This window comes from Megalops cyprinoides, chromosome 13 (genome assembly GCF_013368585.1).
Source record: "Megalops cyprinoides isolate fMegCyp1 chromosome 13, fMegCyp1.pri, whole genome shotgun sequence".
In the NCBI taxonomy this organism is placed as follows: Eukaryota; Metazoa; Chordata; class Actinopteri; order Elopiformes; family Megalopidae; genus Megalops; species Megalops cyprinoides.
This window is the reverse complement of record NC_050595.1, coordinates 21459233-21484848: the sequence shown is the minus strand read 5'-3', so window position 1 is coordinate 21484848 and position 25616 is coordinate 21459233. Positions and strand designations below refer to the sequence as shown.

Sequence of the window (25616 nt, the reverse complement as noted above, 5' to 3'; positions counted from 1 at the left end):
TACTTTGTGGAGGGAAACGCTTGGGCTTCAGTTGTAACATGTGTTTTAAGAGTGCAGTGGGTTTATCATTATAAGGTATCAATTGTCACTCAGCTGTTGGGCTGTTAAAGGCGTTTGGCTTCTGTGCTGATGTAACAGGAGGAGGCTAAAACAGACTAGTTTGTGCCCTGCTTGGCATCTGTGCACTCTACACGTGATGAATGATGTCACAAAGACAGACCTTCCAGCCAAACTAGACATGCCCATGGACTCCCAGCATCCTCATTCTCAGCTGTTCCTTTATGACATCATCAAGGGCAATATATCCTTTGCTGTTTGATGTCCAACTTTCCCTTGCTCCGGTTTGGCAAGTTAAACCATCACTGAGCATACTGATATTTGATCAGCCAGTTGGGGTCAGCGTTTTAGCTTATGTAAATTCCGAGCTAAGCTCCTGCAATTGCCACTATTTAAGTAAAAGCTCATATTATCTCAAGCATATTGTATGTAAAATCGAACTGCATTTTAGGAATTTGGTTCCATTTTTTCCTTTCAAGGATATCAAAACACTTTTTAGTTTGGGGAGCAAAGTAACTCACCTCCTCCACCACCAATGTACAGCCTCTGCCTGGATGAAGCACAACAGCACTTTATCAGTTTAGCTGGGGAAGCAAAGATTTATTTAGCCAGTTATACTCGGAGTGGACAGTAAAATCATGAACCACTCCGTCCTTCCATATAACAGGTATAATATGATATACCACTTCTGACCAGCTGAAACAGAAAAGAGAATAAATTCCACATTTGATTAAGGAGTAAATTAGTGAATATTGTTGCACGAGAGAAATACCTTGATTGATCATAATATCATGAAAATAAGGCTCATAAAATAATAATCAAAAATTCATTTTTTATTATTATTTTATGAGCCTTACTTTTCATGATATTATGATCAATCAAGCCATTTCTCTCAAGCAACAATATTTACTACACCCTGAATTTAAGTACAGTCTGAGCAGCAGCATAAGGTTGGTGCTTTATGCAGCTGGTTAGCGCATAGGATTCCCTGCCTATTAAGAATCCTGATTTATGTTCCTTCAATCCAATAAAATGACCTGACCTCTCGATTGGATTAGTTTAAGATTGGCCCAGATTAAATGAAAACCTTGACCTACCTAATTACGAGATTGGTAGTGATAGCATCTTGTGATTCACATAGGATCCCTTTGGCGCATCGATAGAGGAATTTACCAAAGCCCCCAAAATAGTGTAAGCTAAACCCTTACCTAAACCACCTCCGGAGGCAGTGCACAAGACATCTTCGGCATACTTACAGGAGATTTGTGCAAGTATAAAGACAAATCTCTCATCTGTGGGTTTTAAGGTCATGTGTGTCGGGTCTTGGGTCGTGCGTGGCATGCTAATTCCCCTGACCACTTAGAATTTTGGAAATTCCGAATATACGCTTTTAGGGAGACAATACTCACTGCGCTTACAGATTTAGAATTACTGTAGATCCACGCTATATGTTGTGCAGTTTGAACTGATGGAAACAGTTGTGCCTGGCTGCAATCCTGATGAATATGTGTGGAAATGCAATGGATTTTTTAATCGAGGTGCTGAAAGTGTCGTAGGATCATGATAAATTGCCAGCGTAAAGGGAGTCTTTGTTTCGCCTCTCGGATGGGAAGCAGAGAGAAGGGCATTTGTGTGACCACACTGCCGCTTTATTTCCAGCGGATAATTGAGCCAAAATGATTAAGTTGCCACTGACAGAAGTATCTGGACTCTAATGACATTCAGTTTCACACATAGCTACTTGCATTTTAGTCTGATTCGGTCTTCGCACCATAGGTACCACTGGCATAGCAACAAATCAATGACTCCAAAGAGGCAGTGCCTTCGAAAAAAAGATGACGTTTAAGACATTTGAAAAGAATGAATGGGGTTCCTTTTTGACACACCTCAAATTTGTTCCTTAACATGGACAAGAGCTGTTTGAAATCGACCTGAAAATGAAAGCACATGCATGTGCCTTCAACATCATTTTAAAAAAATGCTTTTTGCACATCCAGACAAGTGCAGATCTTTGGTGACGTGTAGCTGCGGCAGTACGTGCGCGGATCCCCGTCTCTCCTCTTCAGAGGAGGCAGGGTGAGACCTCCGCTGATTCCCCCGGGACTTAAGTGCAAATCCCCTCCACCTCGCCCCGGTGTGTCGTTGCATGCAAAGAGGTGGGGACGGCGTGCGTAATCTCCAGGGACAGAAGGTGCGGCCTTAAGTAACACCCTGTAATCTTTTGAAGCAACCAGCGCAGCAATCCAATTGTGGCACCAGAGTCTGTAATGGTGGCTGCTGCTTGAGGCCCGGGCCAGGAATAGAAGCTTCAGGCAGAATGTGGATTGCCAGGGACTGCCTAATTGTCGTTCTGCCCTCAGGTCTAAAGCGCGTTGGTTAAAATCGGCATCAGATGGGGAACAGCAGTCAATTTGAGATGGCATTCTGTTTGGGATAAATGATCAGACCTGTTATATGCGTGGAAGACGTCCCAAATCACTGAATTGAGACATAGATAGAGACATACATAGAGCACTGGCATGAAAAAAAGCCACTGTCTGTCTTTGGCCTGGACCTGAGATCCAGATCTCTTGTTTGCACAGGTAGCAGCCAAGAGGAAATTTAATTAGGAGTAAAACAGATGGGACCTTGAACAAGGACATGCTACATCCTCTCTGTGACATGTTCATCTCTGCAGTCAGAGATGAACATGTCACACATGTCACATGTCCATAGAATTGTTTCCTTTTTTCAGGAGGTGGTAGTAGGGGGTTGTGAATCAAGCGGTCTGGTAGCCATTGTCAGGTCAATTAAACTTTCTACAAATCATCTTCCTTTTGCCCCCCCCTCCAAATTCTTTTCCTCCTGCTTTAACACACTGAAAAACAAACAGGCACTCATTAGCATGTGTGATCCACTGGTGGTAAACACATTTTATTTCCACATGAGTGCAGGGAGAGAATGAAACCAGCGAGAGGCGGTCAAGGTAGGTGGGCCCGCCGTGTCGCTTTATGGGAAAATGTTTATGAGGGCCTAACAAATACGAGTGGACAGGCATCCCATTCACCATGGGACTGGGGGGGTCATACTGGTACAGTGTGCACTTGTTGGACTATGACTCATGGCGTTGGTAGCCTTGGGTGGCCATCGATGTCGGTTCAGTTTTTTTTTTTTTAGATGTTTCCTTCTTCTTCTTTGTCTCTCTTTTTTTTTGGAATCAGAAGAATGTTACGGAAGCTTAACGCTGTTTGCCAGAGCTGAGGTAATCTGTGCCGTTTTTAATAATTCTTTTGTGTGACTTCTTTCTTCTCTCCATGGCTGATGAAATACACACTGTAGGCCCGTAATTATGGGGATAATCAAAAGTGTCAGCGATTATTCCCGAACAGTGAGTTCTTATCAGGCCTTTTTCTGCATTATTTAGAACGGAGCCAGACCACCAACATCCACCTGGACCGCGTCCTGTCTGCCTCTTTCGTCTTCAGAACGTTCTGCTCCCTGTGTGTCTTTTTACTCAGTGATTCATTCCTCCCGGCTGTGGTTTGTTCACTTCTAAGGATGATTCAGGAAGGCCTCCAGGCCTGATCTTTCCCCTTTAACATCGATGGCTAATGATTCACTCCAAAAAGCCCTTTGTGTTTCACTTGGATCATGAGAAAAGACATGCCCTGGTGTAATTGCTGCTGAACCTTTTGTTGCTGTCAGATGTTTTCATTGCTATTTGTCACAATTAAAATTGCATGCACATTTTGCTTTTAATTTGTGGTTTTCTACATTCTGCCCTTCAAGAGAAGGAGAGACGGTGCTCTCTGTGATTAAGTTTTTTTTGTATTTGACATTAGGTGAAGCTTCCTGTTTCTGCCGTTGGCTTCTACCTGAGGGAAGCAGCTGATTTCTACCCACCTGGGAGAATCACAATGTTCACTTTTAGATTCCAAAGATGTTTGTTCCCTCATGTGGATGCATCAAAGGTATTCTCACTTCCCATGGATATTGTGCCTGCAATCAATTACTTGATTGATCAGCAGATTAATTTAAGCAAATAAATGAATAAAAAAAGCAAACAATTAACCTGATTAATTTGACTTGTTAATTCCTCAAAATACAGGAAATCAATCATCAAATTGAAAGATTTGGAGTTTTACTATTTTTACAGTTATACTTGTCATCTTCCTTGGATCATGTGATGCCAAAGCATTATAACTGAGAGTATGGGTTTATAAAGGTGCTATCACAGTCTGAATGAACATGCCCATATGTATTGTTAAAAAGCTTGTTGCATGTTCAGATTGTCCCCATAAAGACACAGAGCATCCATTGGCCAGTATCCTGTAAAAGGTAACAATGCTGTTCCCAGTTATGGTTCCTGCTTACTGGTGTTATTAACACATGGAGCAGAACAGAATTCTGATGTCATGTCACTTCCTGTGGTAACTGAAAAAGCTCAAAACAACACGGGTGTCCTCTCACTCCAAATGGGGTCTGTGTGATTTCATTTTTAATTTATTAATTTGGTAGACTGTGTTCACCTCCACAGTTTGTTTGTTTTTGATTCTATAGCCCAGCTCACATACATTTCACAAGGAGACCATGCAAATAAATTTAAAAGGCAAATGAAGAAAGCTTTTATTTTCTAAGAAAAAGTTGTGGTTTCTTTGTCAAAGTCTTTGTTATTTGCAGGAGTTTGAATCACCATCAGTCTCATGCATGGCTAACTGGAACAGTCTTTTGTTGCGAGTATCGGTAGTCAGGGGTCACATATGCAGAGGGTGGTACACAGGTACTCAGGCACACAGACGCAGCAAACTCACATCAAAGACCAAAAGTCCATTTCAAGGACACTGTAGGCATAGGTCAAGCAAGTGTTATGACCGAATGCTATTACCATATTTATCGGGTATGTTTTGCACTGGTACTGATAACAGTGTAAATGAGAGGAGGAAAGAAAGAAGGAGGAAGAAGTAGTTCTTGTGATATATTCATTAATTTGCGTCTCTTGTTGGTAGGGGTTGTTTTTGTTAGAACTTTTATCTGTGTTTTTCTTAGTGTTTCGCTGGATTAATCCTAGTGCTCTTAAAAAAAAAAGTCCCTTTGGGCGTTAATTTCTGTATGTCGCTATCTTTATTATTATTATATAGTACGCTAACATTGCGGTAAGGCATATGGCGACATCATTCTATTTAAGGCGGTAGATGGCGCCAAAAACAAGGCAAACCAGTAAGTAAGTAAAGAACATGTAAATTAAAGAACATGATGGTGGGCTGAATGAAACATTTCAATCTACAGTTGTATGGTGTGATTGCCTGCATTATAACAATGTTTAATTAGATTTATAGGAGGAAAAACTTGTTTCAGTTGTAACTTCAAGTGAAAGTCAAAATTTAACTCCAACTTGCTGAGCGCTACTCTTTTAATGATTATCCAGGTGCACCAATATAATTATGAACATACAACGCAAGCGCTCACTCTTACCTGAGGCTTTTAAATGATCATTGACAGCAGACACAAACAGACACAGAAGATAAATGAATAATCTTGTACATTTCATAAGTGAGTTATTTTAAACTTTAAAAAATAATTTATCTTGACTGGGACTAGGCTGGTCTTTTCATTTTCCATCTGTTTCCATCCCATATCTGATATATTTTATACCTGATGTTGATTTACCATTGCTTAAAAAGCGATAAAAAGACAACAAAAGTTTAAAGCATGTAAATCAGTAAGACCTGGAAAGATGACGGTTATGTAGACATCTTAAAGGTCTTTAACTGGATGCATGTCTGGCAAATCTGGCTATAAACCCAATCAGAGGGAGCCATGCTCCATTCTCTCAGTGCACTTCACAGTAAGCAGTGACCTCATGGTAATGCAGTGACCTTCAAAAGAAATCTGTTTGAGAGTCTCAATTTTCTGTGCCAAATATTTGAATTAATTTAATTTTCCATAACAATATGTTGGTAAAATTAGAACATGTCAGCAATGAATTCATCTGTTACTGTGAATAAGGCAATTATAAAAACACATTTTCCATTTTGTTTTAGGTGTTTCATTCTTGTTGTTATTAAAATTTGTATTATTAATAGTTACATGGTTGTAGCAATTTTTGTGCACACACTGTTGAATATCTACCATAATTTCACTAGTGTTGTTAAATGAACTGTATAACCATTTCACATTACAAGTAGTCTGTGTTTACAGTAAAGACAACAAAGTGCTTTTTCTGCTTTTGAAAAATGGAGTTTGGACCTATTGAATAACATTGTGTTCTGAATTGATTGTTGAATGTTTCTCCAAGGTCGTTTTTTGTTCATGAAATAAAGACTATTGCTTGGATGATGAATGTGAGGTCAACACAAGCCTTTAACAGCTGAATATTTTGAAAACAAGAATGATTTCTGAGAAGATATTTGTGGTTCTCAACATTCCTTGTTTTCCAGCATTGTGGATCAGATCACTCACCACCAAGATAAACAATTGTAAGATTCAAAAATTAAAGATTAATTTTGGTCAAGCCATTGTGTTCCATAGATGGTGAAGCAAACCTTTGGATTGAGGGTAGTTTTCTTGTTAATTATTTTAAGAAAAGTCTGTTGTTCTCAGAAATATGATTCAGGATGTTCTTACTTGGACACTTGGACACAATGTGTTCATGAGGGAATTTCTCTGAAAAACAATTGTTTCAATATGATGGGTAAAACCAGCTACATGTTCCAATCACCCGAATGGCAATAAATCTCCCAATGAATTCAGTTTCCACGGAAATCTTAACCCTACCTTGAACCTGACTTTGCCATGATGGACTCTGAAAACAAAGCCAATCAACTAACCAGGCTAAGCCAGTCTTATTGTCCTCCGATGAACTCAATTAGTTAATGAAAAATTTTATGCTGTGTTCAAGTAGGCCTATGCATGTAAAATGTACTGTATTTATGTATTTGATTAATTTTAATATAATAAAATATGCAAGAAGCACAGAACTAAAAATGTGTTTGAAAGAGAACGAAGTATTTTAAAATACTTGAGTTTGTATGTTTCAGACTGTTTGCAGGTATTTACACAGATTAACAAAAATCTACAAGAACATATTCTCATAGGATTAAAAGAAACAATAATTGGTATTAACCTATAAATGACAGGGCGTCGCAGTAAATAGTTAATTGTGTACTATGGAACCAGTAAGAAATCACAGCCAGACTAAACGGGGCTAGACGGTATTCAACCATTCTTATTCAGACTTCTTCTCGTGGTAAAGTAAATCCTTTATTCAATGACAAGTAGATGAACTGCACCTAAATAAAGAATCGCCCCATGTCCGCAAGCAACGCCAGTTAGTTGCACACCCAGCGTCCATTAAGGGATGAATGGGGATATTAAAGTCAGATCCGTGTATTTGAATGAAACTCTATGGCGGGTTTTATCTTTTACCGCGGGTGACCGTGTGTCATGGGCAAAATATGTGCACTTCGAAAATATGGAACTGGGGGAACCGATTGAAATTATGGGGAAGACAATCAAATCATCGTTCCTCCTTTCTTCGATTGGTTCGTTTGAGTTTTAAATGGTGTACGCACTGTTTTTCGCTTGCCTCCGTGCCGTTCAGGATGTCATGTAGAGAATGTTAAGCAACTTGTTCCACCAATGGATTCTCAGGGGGATACAATAATCTCATTTGGTCTGGAATCTTGCTTATAGGGTTATCTGTGCTCAGTTAACCCTAATTGGGGTCAAGGGATGAAGCACTGCAATTTATTACATTTAAAATTGGTTTTTAAAATTTATTTCACGTTGTAATGTTGCACCAACCCCATTTGTCTAAAATATGATCTACAAAAAGGAAAGGATGTGTGTTTAATTTAAAGAAGCACAATGGCAAAGAAAAAAAAATCATAAGATCTTACATGTCAGTCAAGGGAACTCATTGTATGATATATCCCAGTATGGTTTGCCCTACCTATTTCACCCACTCAGAGAATGAAGCCTTTGATTCTACACAATTCATTTCCTTAACCATGGAGCTGTAATAACAGCCTGTTGTGAGGATACAGTATTAAATCAAATGTAACCTCCCATAATATATCAAAGCACATATTATTCTTATTTTAATCCACCAGGTATATTTTAAATGCTATTACAATGAAAATACCTTGGTAACAGTTTCTTTAATATATCAAACTTCAGAGATGGAAGGTATATTTTTTTCTATGATAATTTAACAAACCAGAAAAAAATGCTGTCTGTGCTGATTAAATTTAAGTTTTAGGCATTGTTTAATTTGCAAAAAGACAAACCTTTAACTTCTGTTTTTAGAATTACTGCAGTGATACTAGGCAAGACAAAATCATATTTTATAGATGGACTTTCTACCTCTATGAATCATCTCTGCCCCCCTATAGCAATATTGCGTGTGCACGCACACACACACACACACACACACACAACAGTGAGCTGAGTGTATTGGATGCAGTTTTGCAGTCTCAGACAAGGGATATCCAAATGGATAATAATAATTAGCAAGGGACATTTTGTCTTGAAGGAAGCTCTGTTTGGGCAAAGGCAGCAGCATCTATTGTGTGGACACACATATGTACACACACACACACACACACACACACACACACACGGAAAGAGAAAGTGTCAGAGAAAGAGTTCTTCCTTTATGAGTCAAGCTTTGAAAGTGATAATCCTTGGGAATCCTTTAGATCAGATCCTGATGTTTGTTTACTTAAATGCACTAGATGCCCGATCCTTTTATTTTTTTAATATGTATTCCCAATGTAATACATTATATCAGTAATTCTTGATAAAATTTGTCATTTCAGAGTTTGGTCTTTTCTGGGGTTTTTTTTCTGAAAATGCCCATTACACAGACTATTCTTAAACTACTTTATGAATCGAAACAAACTGGTCAACAGGTGAAAAATGAAAAGCAGAACAACTGAAAACAGAGTCTGGGAAAAGAAACCTCTAATATTTCATTTGACATACAGTACAGGTTCTGTAGACGCAGCATGACAAATCAGATATAAAATGTGTGAATCTCATCTTCTTTTCCCCAGTATTACATGTAGCTGTATTTTGAGGAGGGGATGTGGCTGCTGCATACATTTCCCCCCCGACTTTTATATCTGATCACATATTTCTGTCTGCAAAATCCCGTTGAATGTTTGCTCATCAAATGTTCACTTTTGCTCAGTTTTAGTATTTGAGTCAATGGGTGTAATTAGTAAGTGGCATAGTTATAAGAAAGGCTAATCTACTCTCCGTTTGTGATGTAAGCTATTTTAACGTTAATGTTGTTTCAAATGATTGTTTCGTTTACATATCACTAGCCTACACCAAACGTACAAGTGGTCTAAGATTAACAAATTATTTTTTTTCAATTGTAACAAAAACGCTGTCGTTCTCATTTAAGAGAACTTTCTGTTAAGTTTGCGTTGCATTCTGGATGCGATGCAAATTCAAGAAAAACATTTACTTCCATTGTCCATGCCCGGACTCCATTCCGGTTCTTCCTGCTGGCTTTGCTTAGCGTACTGTACTACCTCTGTGTGAGAGACGCCGAATCTTGTTTACAGCGTTGATTCCACGGAGCAGAGAGCGACAGTGAAGGCTGGTAGTAGCGTGGCCACAGTCTTTACGCTGATGAGACCGATAGGAAAAATATCGAATAGCCGCATATTCACCTTACTTGTAATCAATAAGGTGTTCGCTGTAAGCAAAAAAAGCCGACAGAAGCCTTCAAGCTCGAAATTCCCATCCCTGCGTGGCAAAAAGGGATACGGTTTTTCAACTGCAAACCAGACCGACCGTGTGAGCGGGTGAAGACAGAGAGGGAGGGTGAGAAAGGGGGGTGCAGTTGGTGAGACCATTTTTGTCCTGGCGGATATTTTGGATCGAGCGCTGCTGGAGTCTCATTGAACGAAGGAATTGCGTTTTCTTCATTCATTTACGGAAGCCAGCGTTCGTTAAGCTCACAACCTCGCCTCGGATTGTCTTCCACGTCCAGTAGATTCACAATTGATGAGCGAAATTGGGGATACTTGTTTGGGATTTTGTGTGTCTGTGTAGCTGAGCGAGTAACGTTGGCTGGCTTAGTGTGCGTCCCTCCTGGTTTTTTCAAGAAATGGAGGCTGAAGATGCGGATTGCTATCAGCCGAGTGGAATCTGTGACTCGTGTTTTTTGTTAGCCATCCATACGTCATTGTATCGTTGGCAAGAATAACAAATCCTTTAATTCTTTAAGTTTTTTATTTATTTTTTCCCACAGAGATATTAACTTAATTTCTGGAAAATTTGTGAGACTCGGGGTGATACTACATTAGCAAGCTAGCTACAGAATCGTAACGACGTTTTGGCTCGCTAGCAAGCTTGTCTCGACCAGTAGCTAGCTAGCTAACTTAGCCTGATATTTGACTTTTTTGGAAACTACGAAGAAGCATCCCAGTTTGTCACTGTTTATTTGAGGGGAAAGACAATTGCCAGTTTTCTATATATTTTTTTCGGGAAAGTGATCAATTGAAGAGGAATGAGGTCTCGGACAGAAGGGGATCATTTGACCTTGTTTTTGGGTCTGTTGCTGTCTGTCTGCACGATCTGCCTACTACCCGCTAATGGAGAAAGTAAGTGTAACTATCTGGCTAGCCAGATAGCTAACCAATGCGTTTGTTTCTCTCTTTTTTGGGTGGGGGTGGGGGGCATGGACATTGCTCCGTGGATATAAATGTTTTCCCCTTGTTTTTTGATTTTAATTTGGAAATATTTAGTCTTTATGTAGCTAACGTTAGATAGCTATACTGCATGTCTCACGAATTTTTTTGCGTAGCCGTTAGTCGTTTTGTTTGTGCATGGGTAACGTAATCTTACAGTATTAGTTAGATACTTGTTTCACCTAGCGAAATCTGAGACCACACAGGCAGCTAATTTATGTATCAGCTAGCTAAATAACTACGGGGTATTTACGCACGTGTTTCTTTTTTTACAGAAGATATTGAAGCACCCAACGTTTAGGTGGTAGTGTCATGGGTTTATCATGGATGTGATTGAAATGCAGTCTGTCATAAACACTCACGTTGGTCAGTTTTTTCTTTCTGAAAAAGTGAATTTGTTGGTTAACGTATAATTCTAGATGATTGGCCAACTCCTAGCCAACTAGCCCTTGGTTAGTAGTTGAGTGGTTGAGTAGTTGTTTTGGCTGGGTAACAAATCTGTAAATTAAACTAAATGTTGTGATCAAAAATGGCTAGCCAAGATTCTATGCTATTTCATAGCGAGATGTTTGGATAGGTATATTAGGCAGCGGTTTTGATTTTACTGTAATCTGGTTAGCAAGCTGCTGGTGTAATAATTTTGTGTCTGTTGTGTAGATCCAGGTAGAGAACTCATTGCGCTGCCCTTAATTAGCTAGATAAGAATGAAAAGGCATAATTCAAAAGAGATAGCTAGCGAGCGCATGCACCTGACCTCTCGTTCAATTTCGCTCCCATTTTAGTTGCAGCTAGCTAACCAATAACAGCATCGTTCTGTCGGCACAGAACACAGTGTACCTAACCGCATAGCTTGGTGGCTGGGTATATACAAGTTAGCTCACTAAAATTTATTAGCTGTAACCTCGATAAAATCATACATTTCCTGGCAAATTTGGTCCATTCTTTGGTCATCACAGCCTTTTTTATTTTTATAGGTCTGTCACTGCGCTATGTCAACGTGTTACGCAATCCTAATGGGCCAAACAATATTTTAATTTTAAAAGTTCCATCTGAATCGGATAAATATGAAAATCTTATCTCTGGATTAATTGGCTGTGATACGTTATACGCTGACGGGGAAGGCAAAACGCACTTAATTGGATGGGGTTTTTATTTTAAATTAAGTACTTAATATACTTAAAGGTAAGGGAAAATTGTAAATTTAACCGAACTCTGATTTTACATTTAAATGCCTCTCAAAAGTGCTACTTCATTTCAAAGTCTGCAATCCCTTATTAAATGTTAGCGAGGGCACGTCGTATTAAAATGATGCGCAAAGTCAATCATCCTCCAAATATCAGGTGCAGTGGCGGACGGTAGCGCGTGGCTGCGGGAGTACGCTATCAGTGCGCTAGCGACGGTGATTAAACTGACCATGTGGCCATTTTTTTCATTTCGTAGTGGCGACTGCGCGCTCCCGTTCCTCCTGGACACACTGTTCAAAGGTGTGAAATCCTACAATATACAAGCATGTCGCGATGATCCAATTAAATTACTCCCTTTGCTTGTGTTTAAGAATAACCGCAGTGTACACCATATTTCTGTAATTCCTTCGTAATTTTAAGTAGATAGATAACATTGCCATTTCTATCTGTTGGTTATCTTAATTAAGTTGATAACCAGCTAACCACGGTCCACTTTGTGTTTTTTTTGTGATAAATGTAACCAGCTAGCTAATCAGTTTCATTAGAAAATACGAGGGCATCGAAATCTTGATTAGCAAGAACGCAGCATTACGAACGAATACGATTTCCTTCTCCCAAATGGCGGAGACCGTAGCTAGGCTTTCGCGCTGCGAGCAAGGTTATCGTGCGGGTTAGGTTGTGTGAGGAAGGCGATTGAGTAGACAGGGGAGTGGATGTATAAGCAAACAGAGTCGTAGGTAAATAACCGTTGTCTTTTGATGAGAAAGAAATGGATAAACTCTGGAAGAATGCGATAAAAGGAATGTCGATGAATGAGCAAATCGCGGCTGAATGCTGCAATTTTAGTTCTTTTTGGGTTCGGAGTCGTTTGGACATGTCGATGTTCCGTTTCTGGGCCTTTCCTCCATAGTGTTGTGGCTAACTCCGGCCCTTTCCCAAGCTTTCAAAGATAGCTAGCGGCTATATTTGGAAAATGGTACGTTCTTTTTTTTTCGAAGGAAGGCGTTAACATTGTGTTTGGTCCAACCCAAATTATTCTTTTGAAATTGTTTATCTGATGGACTAACAGTTTTTCTTGTTTATTAATTATAACGACTTGCCCTTAACCTCCGTAGGTTCTCAGGCATTTTCCTGTTGTTTTAAAAAGGCAAAACAAAGGCAGCTTGCTGGTTAAAAGAAGTATTTACAAGCTGTTTCCCAGAAATGCTCGTTTAAAAGGCTATTCACCCAGACAACCATATAAAAAATTCAAGATAACTTTCCATTACATTAAGCAGGAGTGAACTGGAGACTTGCTAAAACTGGTCTTTTGTGCTGTGAACATTAATTTGGAACTATTTAAGAAGATAAATTGTTACATAATTCATTAATTTATGAGGTGTGAAAACTATTTTCAGTGTTCATTTTACCAAATTTTCTGTATTACAAAAACAGGTAGTAGATTTAAGATGACCATAACAATGAAGCAATACATGTCAACAATATTCAGGTATCTAGTGACAGTGCTTCAAGCCCAGTGGCACTGCAGAAGTATATGACTGAAGTTTGAATTTCATTAAGTCCTTCTTAACTAAAAAGGTCTCAGAAAGTGTTTCTTGGTAGTGTGCTGACAGAGGTATACATTTAAGGCTGCAGGGGATGCGTAACAAGGATCATTTTCATTGTAACGGCTTGCAGAATCTTTCTAACTTGTGTTGCATATGCAAGTTTGCAGTTGCAGCACACGGAAGCACGCCTACAAAGCTCATCTCAACGTTGCAAACTTTGAAATGGCAGATTCATGTAGGCTCAAAAATGTACCTGATTGTATGCTGAGTGATTGGAAAGGGTTAATTTAGCCCTTGAAATAATTCTGTGCAATTCTTGAGGCAGAATAACCTTTGTAGGGTATTTAGGGTAAGTTTGACCAGTGGGCTAATCTGATTAATACAAAATGTAACCAAAATACAGACGTTAGGGCAAATGTGCAAATTTAGGTGTTTGGGTTGTATGTGATATTTTTGTAGAGTTAAAATGCTTTGTTGTGGGAAGTCAATTTCCCTGATGGATGGTTAATTGCAACCCACAAATCGCACAGTTGATGAGGGAACCATATGCCGATTGATATTTAACATTGATATTTGGTTACACCCCTTGTCCTCGCTTATATGCCTCCTAATGCCATATGGCATTTGTGTTAGCATGTAAACGTACCATAATGGTACAATTCAATTACCCAAAACACAGTATTATGTTCAAAAATTTCCTATTTTTTTTTCAATACACATGTATCAGGAAGCTGTTTTGAATTGGTAAACTTTGGTTTGTTCAGCTAAATGTGTACCTGCTAGACCGCAAGATTACATCTGTCTGACTAGGATGGTTCTCAGTATGCCATAAGCATGGTTTTAAAACAGTTACAGTGAGTAACATGGCTGACACCAGCAGATTGTGCCTTGTTGTTCAAAGTCTAGAGAATAATGATTTTGGATAACCAGGTTTTCAGAATGCATATCTTTTAAGAGGCCAGCACTACAGTGATGGTAGTTTTAGTACAAAGTCAGATTTTCCTTCAGGTGCACTTCATTTTTTATTGAGAGGTTAGTTTTTTGTTTTTATAGTCCAGTGACATGCTGAGGAGCTGTGTGTGTAATTGTTTAAGTTTGGCTGGGAGTATTTCTTTGTTTGCACCTTCTGCAGTGCAGAATAGTGTTTGAACAGGGCTGTATAGCAAAAGAAGTGACACATTTATGGCTAGCACCTACTGAGAGACTCAGAACCACTGGACGCCTCATGGCATGGCTTAAAATATATCCTACATTACAGTGTTTAGATCCAAAACATAACTGGGCTATAACTAGACAATAACTTGAGGAACGTGGATAGAAATCTGTGTAGTGGCGTTTTCATGTAAATCGGAATCAACAAATACTTCTGTTCCAGCTGTAATGTTGATTTGTGAATGTATCTGAATAAGACTCATTTTAAGGTTTTTTTTATTCTTAATCATGAGTTTTCATGCACAAAAAATTAGATCACAAAAGAAAAATGCCTCTTAGTGGCTGGGAAGTGTTACTTCAGTTGTTTTTTTTTAAGGCTGGATCATGCTGCAGTTTCATGCTGCTTGCTTGAGTCTTATCAGTTGTGGAAAAGTAAAATCTTACCCAAAGATACATTTACCGCTCATAAAATTATACCAGCACAGCAGTAGGAATGTCCTATTCCCTACCGCAGTGTGTAGAGTTTTGTTTGTGTATTATTGGGCCGGCAGCAGGAGAGTGAATGATAGCTCAGGTGTGTGTGTAGGACTTGCCCGTGTCTGTCTGCGAGATGCAGCGATTGTTACTTTTATTGTTCCTGCCGCTAGTGGCTGCCGTGGGATAATTGGTCGGGGATGAGAGCGGCTGTTTATTTTCAGACAGACCACAGTCAGGCCGGGGGTCATCGGCGAGGGGGGGGGGGGTGGTGGTGTCTGTCTGCCTTGAGAGGGGGCCGCGCATGTGGCGTAATGAAGATGATTTGAACACGGAGCGAGGCGGGGGAATGACCTGCATTAACATGAAAAAGGACGCGACTCAATTGAGCGCCATCTCTAAGCACCGTCTGCCCCGGCCGCCTCGGCCACTGCGAATCGCGAGCCGGCAGGTTTCCCAGCACCCCGCTGGGATGGGCGAGCCCCGCACCCTGCGCCGAATGCGCGGAGGTAACCCTCACTCTTGAACCTCGGGGGTCCCGTGGCCCCGCCGGCGTCTCTTGATCGTGACATTCCCAGAGAAATAAACACTTGCCCCGCAAATCAAGAAGAGGGTTCTCAGGATCGTTTTCTCAGCTTTTATCTCTTTCTCTTTCACCCCCGACCCCCACCCCCTTTTTTAATCATTCTACGCACTTAAAAAAGCTTGAGATACTCCGATGCAGGTCTATCTTCTTTTTTTCCCCCCCTTCTGATGATGATGACAAAAGGAGTCACAGGACGAAGGGAAAATGCCCCTTTTTAATCCCTGGTGGGAAAACATGCCACTGTGCAAAATCTCATTTGAGCTTCTCTGTTTATAAAACATTACTTCTTCTCTGTACTGATGCGGGGGGTTGTATGGAAATAGGGGGTGGTGGGATTAGCAAATGCACATGGGTTTCCCTTCTGAATACTCCTTTGTCATCACTTGCCACCAACAAAACCCGAGTAGGTCCTCCGTCTGCATAAAAGTGTCTGCCCTGCACGTGAGAACCAGCGCAGTGTCTGCGGGCATCGTCAGACCGTCCGTTGCATTTATCACCACGCACGCAGTATATCGGTAATCCTTTCGTTTTTGCAAGTCATCATTTTAATTTCAGCTCGCATCTAAACTCGTTTTCAATTTAATGCGTTCACAATTTTTTTTTCCCATTTTGAATCAGGCAAATACCAGAGATGAGCGTGTATATATGAAAAAAAAAAAACTTCCCAACGTAGCAACTCCATGGGCGTGCTGTAATAGGACTCCGTTTTGGTCTTGTATATTTTATGTTGTTAATTTTAATAACTTGGTCAGGCTTATAAAACGTAATTAAGCTGCCTTTCATGTTTTGCCACAGCAAAATTTCCATGTCTCTTTGCTTCCAAGTATACAGCAAACAAGACTCTCCGATTCATCGAGAGAGAGAGAGAGAGAGAGAGAGAGAGAAAGCTAGGGTTTCAAAATAGAACAGGTAAAAATACTTTCACGAGTCAGACAGACTTGGTTCTGTTGATTGGAAGAGTGAGGAGTTTGTGAACTGTGGGTTTTATTGGGTTGAGCTGAGCAGACTGGCAGCTGAGCGATTCGCCTATCAAATCCCAAGTTTAGCCACCATCTGACACACGGCAGCGAGGAGCCCTCTCGGGGGCCAGCGTTAGTCATAATTCAGCCCCGCTGATGCCTGGGCCGGAGATGCTGCCGTACCGCTGGTGCTGAGGTCAAGCAATCTCATTCCTTCCCTCTCATCCTGTTTGTATGCCGTTCCTGATGTACACCAAGCAGGCGGTTTCTTCTGAGGGCTCTACTTTTTGCAGGTCATCTCCTGGATAGGTTTACGGGCACCTCATTCAAGGGGGGGGGGACTAGAACGCAGGTCACTGCGACAGTACCCCCCAAAGCAGGGGAAATCATCACTTCTTTTTGTTCAACACCTGACCTGCCTCTCACCTCCAGAACCCGCAAGGGGGGGAAAGTCAGGTGACTTCCCGTGGCTGTCACCTGTCATGCGTTGTCGTGACAGCGACAGCGCGGCCTCGGCGGCCCCCCTCCCTCCCTCGCTGCGGCACGCGCCGCGCTCGAGGGGCCGCTGACGTTGACTGCATCGTGTCTCACCCCCGGCGAGATCACGTGAGAGAGCGAGCGACAGAGAGAGAGAGAGTGCGCGAGTGTGCGCGGGCGGGCGGGCTGCGTGTGCGTGTCTGCGTGTGTGAGAGAGAGAGAGCGCAGGGGAGCCAGCTTACTCACCAGCGTGTGCTCCTACGCAGGGACGGGAATCTGTGTCACTGTGCTAGCTCGCGAGAGCAGCTTGAGTCAAACGCTTTCCGACTGCTCCTCGGAGCTGCCAGCCAAGGCTTCTGATGCGTAATTAAGCGCAGAACTGGCCCCTAATTTACAGCGGGCTGCCGCGTCGGTCCCTCGCATGCCCTCTTCCGTCCTCGCTGAAGCCTCTGTATAATTGTTCAGGAGTTCAGTGGCGTGTGTGCGCGTCTCGTGCAGTTTGTGAGAGGGTAGCATATCCGGGCTTTTAAATATGAATGTGTCCTATATCAGAAGGCTTCTTTGTAGATCAGGCAATTGTGAGGGGACCCGTAATCTCCTCACCGAAGGCTTTTCATCATTTTAATATTTTAGTGGTGACCATCTCTTGCTTCTTCCAGCGAGGTGGGCTATTTTTATTCTTTCATATCTGGGGGAGGGAAAGAAGAGCGTGTTACTGGCTTCGGAGTTTGATAGCAAACAACAGATCAAATGAAGGAGATCTCCTTTCATGGCACGGATTGGTACCATCCACACGTCACGTGAATGTCGCTCCCAGTCCGTTTTAACGGTAGCGACGGAATTAACCCCCTCTGTTAAAACTGGGAGCAAGTGCACAAGCCTGTTTTTATGAGGATGGTAATAGTGGAAAACGTGGTAGAAAATATTATTACGCACTAAATTGTCCATTAGAAAAGATAATGGGGTTGTTCCTTGTGAAAACAACTGGGCGCTGGCGAGCAATATCATAGCTCATTGACTTATTACAAAGAAATTTGTTTCCAAGGGACAAAATTGGTCATTAACAGTCAAAAGGGAAAGTAGATTGTGGGGAAAAAAACAAGATTGCTGTACGCATTAACCACATCAGCGCTTTACTACAGCCTGTCTTTGTCTGAATCCACGTTTTTTCATATACTTTATACATATAAAAATGTTTCTGAAACTAATATACACGTAGTCTCGTCAAACCTCAGTGGCTAAAGAAAATTCAGGAGGGCACACTGCGTTCAAACAGCACCGTGAGGATTTCTGAATCATGTGTAGGTGCACAGGAGGCCAGGGTAGTCACCAAGACAGTTCCTTCAGTAAGCCACCTTTCAAAATGGAGATTTAGCCCGGGAGGGTTAGTTCTGGCGGGGACAGGCCTGGGATGGACTTCTAAGAAGGCCTGTGAGGGGAACACTGGAGTGGCTTTGGCTGAAACGGGGAGTGAACCCTGGGAACATGTGAGTGCGTGAGTGCGTGCGTGCGTCCGTCCCCCCCAGGAGGGGAGCCCTGCCCATCAGACAGGCGGATTAGGGGGGATGGATGCAGCGGATCAGGGGTTGGGTTACCGGCTTTGGGTCTGTCATCCGAGAGTGAACGCACTGAGCGATTGTAGCGTCGGCCCAGTGTTCGCATTACTTCCAGCGGGTTATGCCCTTTGCGACCGGGGGAAGACGCCCCGTGGGGATGGGACGGGAGGCAGCCTCCTGCCTCAGCACCGAGTCCCCAGCGAACGGCTTGCCCCACCACCTGCCTCAGACAGGACTCCGGGAGGGAGGTATCTTGGGGCCTGGCCAAACCTAAGGGAAGGGGAAAACCGACATCCGCACGTTGAGTAAAAAAACCGAAAGGAAAGCTAGCTACGGTTTAACAACGTGAAACCGTAAGACCAGGAAAGGGCTTCTCTCCTCAGGACCGCTATCGGCGCTAAGCCGGAAGAGGCACAATAATTTCTTTCCGAGAATGCTCTGGAGTGGCTCCACACAATAGACTTAAATGTTTCCCATTAACTGGGATAAACGGCGGTCTGGTTGACCCAGATACTGACCTAAAGACAAAGGCTTATTTCCGTTAGATTGTTTTAAATTTTTTTTTTTTTTTATCAATTCTTTGGCCTGTGGCGATTGAAGTACCCTTTCCTGTGCTGGTCTCAGATTTGTAATTGTGCTTAGCATTGTGTATTTAGTCCCAATGCTGAGTGAAAATGGGAGCGCAGTCACTTTATTTATTTATTTATTTTTTTGTCCAGAACATTTCAGTGAAGAGCTGGTTGGAGCATTTTATTTATTTATTTTAGCGGTTCGAATTCTGCCCAATTTCTGAAGCGAGGCCGTTAAACTCATCGATCGGCTGAGTACCTGCTGTTTGTGTTGCTTATGTATTTTTTACGAGTGGATCTGGAACAGTGCAGCTCAGCAGGTCTGAGACAGTGCTGCAGTGCTGCAGTTCCCCAGCGAGAAAGGGCAGGAGCGGCTGATTCTTTCCTGTGTGTGTGTGTGTGTGTGTGTGTGTTGGGTGGGTGGCTTCCTGTGGTAGGCCAGGGCAAGGTTATCAATTGTAAACACGAGTTGTTGGATCCCATTACTGCGCTGGAGATATCTCTGTTTACTTAGCAGCGTGAAAATCGCACAGCAAGCTGGAGACGGGGCTGCAGTCTGTCTCCCTTTTGCATGAGCGGGAGGCCTCTGGTTTCGCAGGGAATTCCAGCACGCCCTTCAGTGGTCTCTGCTGGTAGGGGAATTCATTCATTCAATTGTTCATTCATTCATACAGAGCTGAAATTTGTAAAGCTCTCCTGTCACTGCCGAGTTGATTACATGTGAGAGGGCTGAAGCAGAATGCAGAGTATTTCGGGGGCAGGTGCAAGCCAGTATTATGCCCTCAGTGGGCCCTCAGTGTTGGCTGAAACAGTTGTTTGTGCTATGCAGTAAGCACATCCTGCAGGTAGGGGGCAGAACACCCTGCTGCTTTATTTCTGAGGGAAGGTGCTGTTTTGTTTACAGTCTCTTAAGATGCACGCCGCAGCTAATGGGACTGGTAGGGGGTATGGAATGGGACATCACATGACGTCCTTCAGAGAGCATCCTCCCTCACCCACTCCAGAAGCTGGACACAAGCACCCACAATGTGTAGGTCTGAGTGGCAGCCTCTCCCCGCCATTTTATTCAGATTGCAAATGCAAAATGCTGCTCACCGATTGAGTTATCTTCACGTTTGGTTTAAGTCATGCATAATGTGCTCATGTGAGCTGTGAGGTGAACTCCGCGTTTTCACTGAAGCAAGAAAAACAGCGAGTTTAGCAGGTGGTGGAGGTGCCTAGATGATGATGATGATGATGATGATGATGATGATAATCACTCATCTTATTTCTGCCGGGACGAGAAGGGCATTGAAGCAGGCGCAATTTGTTCCGTGTCGGAGTAGCTGTAGTGTAGAGGGGGGCAGCGTGTTTGGTGGGAAAGGGAGTGGGGTGATCTTCCTTTCACTGGGAGAATGCACGAAAGGTTAACACAGATTGCAGAGGAAGGATGTTTGAAGGACTTCCTTCTTGCCTTGGGGCTATGCAAATCCTGGCCGTGTGCTGTAATGGAATTGTGCCGATGGAATGCAAACCCGACGAACATGTTACAACTGGTAACATTTGAATATGTTTTTTTTTTCCTTTTTTTTACTTCACAATGAATTTTTAGAGCCCTCAAATGATGTAGAGTAATATTTTTATGAATTAGTATTTTCATTGAGCTTCTCATAGTTGGATGCCAAAAAAAATACTGTTTTCTTTTTACTGATAGTGTTTACAGTACAGGTTTTACATGTGCATGGTAAAAAAATAAATACATTTGTGGCTCTGTTTCGGTCTTGCTGTAAGGGAGAAACCTGTATTGTCTTGCCTTCTGAATAAGACCTATTTTGCATGTATCTTTAGTGCAGATACATGGCACTTGCCAAGTATGCTAAAACACAGACCTGCTGAAATGCCTCCAAGAATGCAGTGCAGTCCAGGCTGTTGGGGGGGGGGGCAGCCTAGGATGTTTCTCCTTTGTGTGCGCGTGTGTGTGTGTGTGTGTATGGAAGCGTAGCAGTGGCTGCAGGGAGGGGAACCCAGCTGGTCATTTTGCAGACGTGTGTGAAGGATGTCTCCAGCTCGGGTTCGGGTTGTGACGGCCGTTGGCTGGTTGCAGCTGAGGAGGGTGGTGTGGATGCATAGGTTCACTGCGAGTCCTTACACTGCAGTCACGGCCCAGCAATACCACTTGCTACACTGCTTACTCCATAAGAAAGAAAGAAAGGGAAAGCCTGCTCTTACAGGCTTTGTAACAGCAGTGCGCAGTATTAGAATGACATGGATATGACGGGAAAAATCACTGTAGCCCCCCCCCCCCAAAATTCTTTTTTTCTGCTCAATGAAAACCAACAGAGAAACAAGATATTTATGCACATCAAACACGATCTGATCACATGATTTCAGACTGGCTTTATTGGATTCTTTTTTCAACACAGCACCCAGCATCACATATGGGGAAGTTCCCTTTATTGAACAGATGTTACTGCCACTCTGCAGTTTCTAATTGCTACCTCACTAGCTCCATGCACTGCAAGATTCTGAGAGGTTTTGTCAAACAGCGAGAGGCCGGAAAACACTTCCCTGCACCGAATTGGTATAATGTATGTACAAAGGCTGGCCAATTAAAAACAGCTGCTGTTTCACCTGCCCAATCAGCATGCTGTAGGTGCTTTTCATTACATAAGAGACAAGTCAGAAGCAGCACTGCATCCTGAAGTCAGTGCACACTTCTCTTGGTTAAGTGCACGATTGTCACCAGGCGTGATTGAGGGAAGCTGACGCCAGAGGCTACCCTGTTTCCCCTCGCCGCCCCTCCCCAAATTTTATTAATGGTATCTGTCAACAGGAAGTCGGGACTAGAATTCCTCTTTACTAACAAACAAATTAGTCTTTGTGCCGCTCTGCCCGCTCTGACTGCCGCTGGCTCCCCGAAGTGGAGGAAGTCCACAGCGAGACGAGAGAGACGGGTGGCGCGAAGCCGTCCACGCTTAGCCGCGGGGCGCCGGTGACGAAAGGGAAAAGTAACTAGCATTGTGCGGAGAAGTAATCGTTTCCTTTCTGCGTTTGGGGAAACCGCTTCAAGCTGACTGACGCAAACACAGGCGATTGATTTTTTTTTTTTTTTTTTTTCTTTCTTTTCGACGGGTGATATGCTTGGTTCTGGCAGAATCTTGACAAGCACTAGTTTGAGCTTGGGGATTGCTTTTGTTTTGTCAAGATGAATTTCCTTCATACTCTTAACTGCAGTTCCCCCCCCCCCATCATTAATAAACTGCCGGTATGGAGTGCTGTTGTTTGTGTGATACTGTAGAATTCTTTGGTGGTGCGGAAATCGACCCTTAGCTTCAGCCCATTGTAGGCTCTGTGAAAGTCCTGTCGCCAGGTCAGGAATTCAGACTTGGCCGTTGGATGGGGATTTTAAAGGCCAGTTTAATGCGTCCATCGTCTCACAGTGGTGGTTTTGTAACGCCTGTTCTGGTGGCCAGTGTAACCTAAGCTCCTGTAAGAACTTAAAAGGTTTAGGGAAAGGCGCTCAAATGCCAGGACATTTCTTCTCTGGAAGGTTTGCCTCCCAAGACACATTTTTAACCTTTCAAAATCTTTCGGCTTTTCATTTGTGGCCCCATGTATCCTGTGCATTTTTTTCTAGTTGTTGTTTCATATTGGTATGTGTGCATAGTACGCTTTCCTTTCATAACTGCAGGGTGGAATTCTGCTGAGGTTATTAGCCCTGAATTGATTTTTTTTGGCCTTTCATTCTGTATTTTTGCTTTGTTGCTTGGCTTACTATGCCTTTAAGTTTTGAACAGTCAGTGTCAACAATTGTGGTAGCACCCAGTCCCGTAATGCCGAGTATGATGTCACTATTTCTTTCTGTGGGGTTAGCGGTGGCTAATATTCTTTGCAAACTGAACGCCCGTCGGGCTTTGCTGCCTCATCCTTGCGGTAAAGAGCGTGTCCGCCTGCCCTCTCGCTGTGACATTCCTTGCGTAGCCGTCAGGGCTTTCTGGAATTGCCCCGTGCTCAGGTGCGAATCAGCCACCATCCGGGAAAAGCGAAACGAGGCTTTGACTCATCTCTCATCTCCCAGGAGACTCCAGTGAAAGTCGGTGACTGTCAGCCGAATGCACACATTGGCGCGGCTCTTAGCGGACGCACTTAAATAACCTGCCTGCGCCACTGACACAAAGTGAAGGTTAAATTTTTTTTTCCTTCCTTCCCCCAACTCCGTGCAGGAAGGCGCAGCAAACCACGCAAAGGGTGCCAGATGGATTTGAGTTTTTGATTCCGTCTAATACCTTGTGGAAATGTTTACAAGAACAATACGATGCCTCATCTAACCCTCCTGTAAACAATAATTTGCTAATAATGCACAATAATAAAGGGTAATTTGCTGTGCGTTTGGCGCGGGAAGCATTAACTGTAACCGACTCTGTTATGAAGTGGGGAGGAGCAGGCCACGTTCTGCTGTTGACCTGCTCGGGGGAGGGGGGCGCTCAAACGGTGAAGGCCGAAATGGCAAAATTTGATTCTGCTCGCTATCAGCGCCGCGCGTACGTAATGAAAGCCATCCGTCAGTATCATTCACGTTCCGGCCGCGTCGTTACCGACGGAGCGTAATTAAAAGGAGAGATGAAAAGCAGAAATGAATAAAGTATGCCCCTGCGAGCGGAGATGCGCACGCGCTCCGGCTCCCGGCAGCCAGGGCCGCGGTTCGGTTAGTTGTTTTCTGTGCGGAGGTTTGTGATGGATAGTCCTTTTTACGCGAGGTTATACTGGGTGAGGGAGTGCCACACTTGGACTCGGAGCCCAGACTTTGCTGAAATGTATGAGAGTGTGTGTGTGTGTGTGTGTTTACGCCTGTTTGTGAATGTGAATTCAGAGCCTGCCGTTCTAAAGCGAGGCCGATCGCCGTCTCCTCAGATGACTCCTGCGGCCCGCTGTCCGCGGCGTCGGCCGCCGCCGGGAACGCCGCCGCGCAGAGAGAGAGACCAGAAATATGCGCAGAATGAGAGCGAAAACGAAAGTAACACTGAGCCTTTGTGGAAATGCAACACAAAATGCAGCATGCACAAGATAACACTTACAGATGCTGCCCGGACATTTCCAGCCCTGAGAAACGGCTGGGCAGCACCTTGGCGCGCGTGGTGTTTACCTGTGTACCTTGTGCGATAGCAGTGCTCTTCGTGAAACAGGCCTTGAGACAGGTATATGTAAGGCGCTCGTGTGCTGTGACATACTACATTTAGATTGTTTTCAGAGGCTTCATCCTGTAATTATGGGTTCGGTTGCACTGCGGGGCTCAGATTTCGTCTTTTCTCCTCCCTCCAGTCTGTGGTCCAAGCATCGACATCAGGAATGACATCCGCGAGTTCAACCGCCTGGAGAACTGCACGGTGGTGGAGGGCTACCTGCAGATCCTGCTCATCGGCGACAAGACCAACAGCGCCAACCAGGAAAGCTTCCGCACCCTCAGCTTCCCCAAGCTGACCATGATCACCGACTACCTGCTGCTGTTCCGCGTGTCCGGCCTGGACAGCCTCAGCACGCTCTTCCCCAACCTGTCCGTCATCCGCGGCCGCAACCTCTTCTACAACTACGCGCTGGTGATCTTCGAGATGACCAGCCTGAAGGACATCGGCCTGGCCAACCTGCGCAACATCACGCGCGGTGCCATCCGGATCGAGAAGAACCCCGAGCTCTGCTACCTGGACTCGGTCGACTGGTCGCTCATCATGGACGCCGAGTTCAACAACTTCATCGCCGGCAACAAGCAGTCGAAGGAGTGCGGCGACGTCTGCCCGGGGATCATGGAGGACAACCCCCAGTGCATCAAGACCAGCTTCAACGACAACTACAGCTACCGCTGCTGGACCTCCAACCACTGCCAGAAAGGTAAGGCCTATTGTTGCTTTCCTCGGAGAGCGGGGCCGCGCGGGCCGTCGATCCGATGAGCCGGGCCAGTGAGACTGAGGCCGGAGAAGTAGGCCGCTGTGAGGTTTTAGTCGAGCTAGTAAGCCGGCCTGGTAGTGCCGAGAGAGCGCTTTTGTTTTGTTCCTGCTGATGTCCCCTGCAGAAGACGAGATTTGTTTTCTGTTTGTTTTTCTGAAGGTTAAGAAGATTATTGCTCCAATAATTTAGGCGCTCGCCCGCGTTTGCCTTCCCCGCTTGTAATTCGGATGCTAGCGGAGGTGGCTTTGATCTAGGTGGGTGGGTTTTGGCTCGGGCGAACGTTCGGAAATCGTGCGCGTCTCGTCGGGAGAACGGACGCCTTTAATCCGCGCCGCATTTGAGCGCGTGATCGTTCGCACGCTGTCTTATCATGCAGCAAGAAAAGTTTAATTTTCTGTTAATAACTGAGGCCTGTGGATCACGCTGTTGATAACAAGAGTTACATGGATTG

General features: G+C 43.5%; 1 protein-coding gene across 1 annotated transcript in view; it reads left to right on the top strand.

Moving 5' to 3' along the window:
* Window positions 1-10141: 10141 nt before the first annotated feature.
* LOC118787640 (insulin-like growth factor 1 receptor) overlaps window positions 10142-25616 on the top strand; it is a 100482-nt gene continuing 85007 nt past the window's right edge. Inside the window, exons 1-2 of the mRNA XM_036543173.1 lie at window positions 10142-10655; window positions 24545-25108. Coding sequence (XP_036399066.1) covers window positions 10562-10655; window positions 24545-25108 — 658 coding nt within the window. The 5' untranslated portion in view covers window positions 10142-10561. The remainder of the gene's footprint in view (window positions 10656-24544; window positions 25109-25616) is intronic.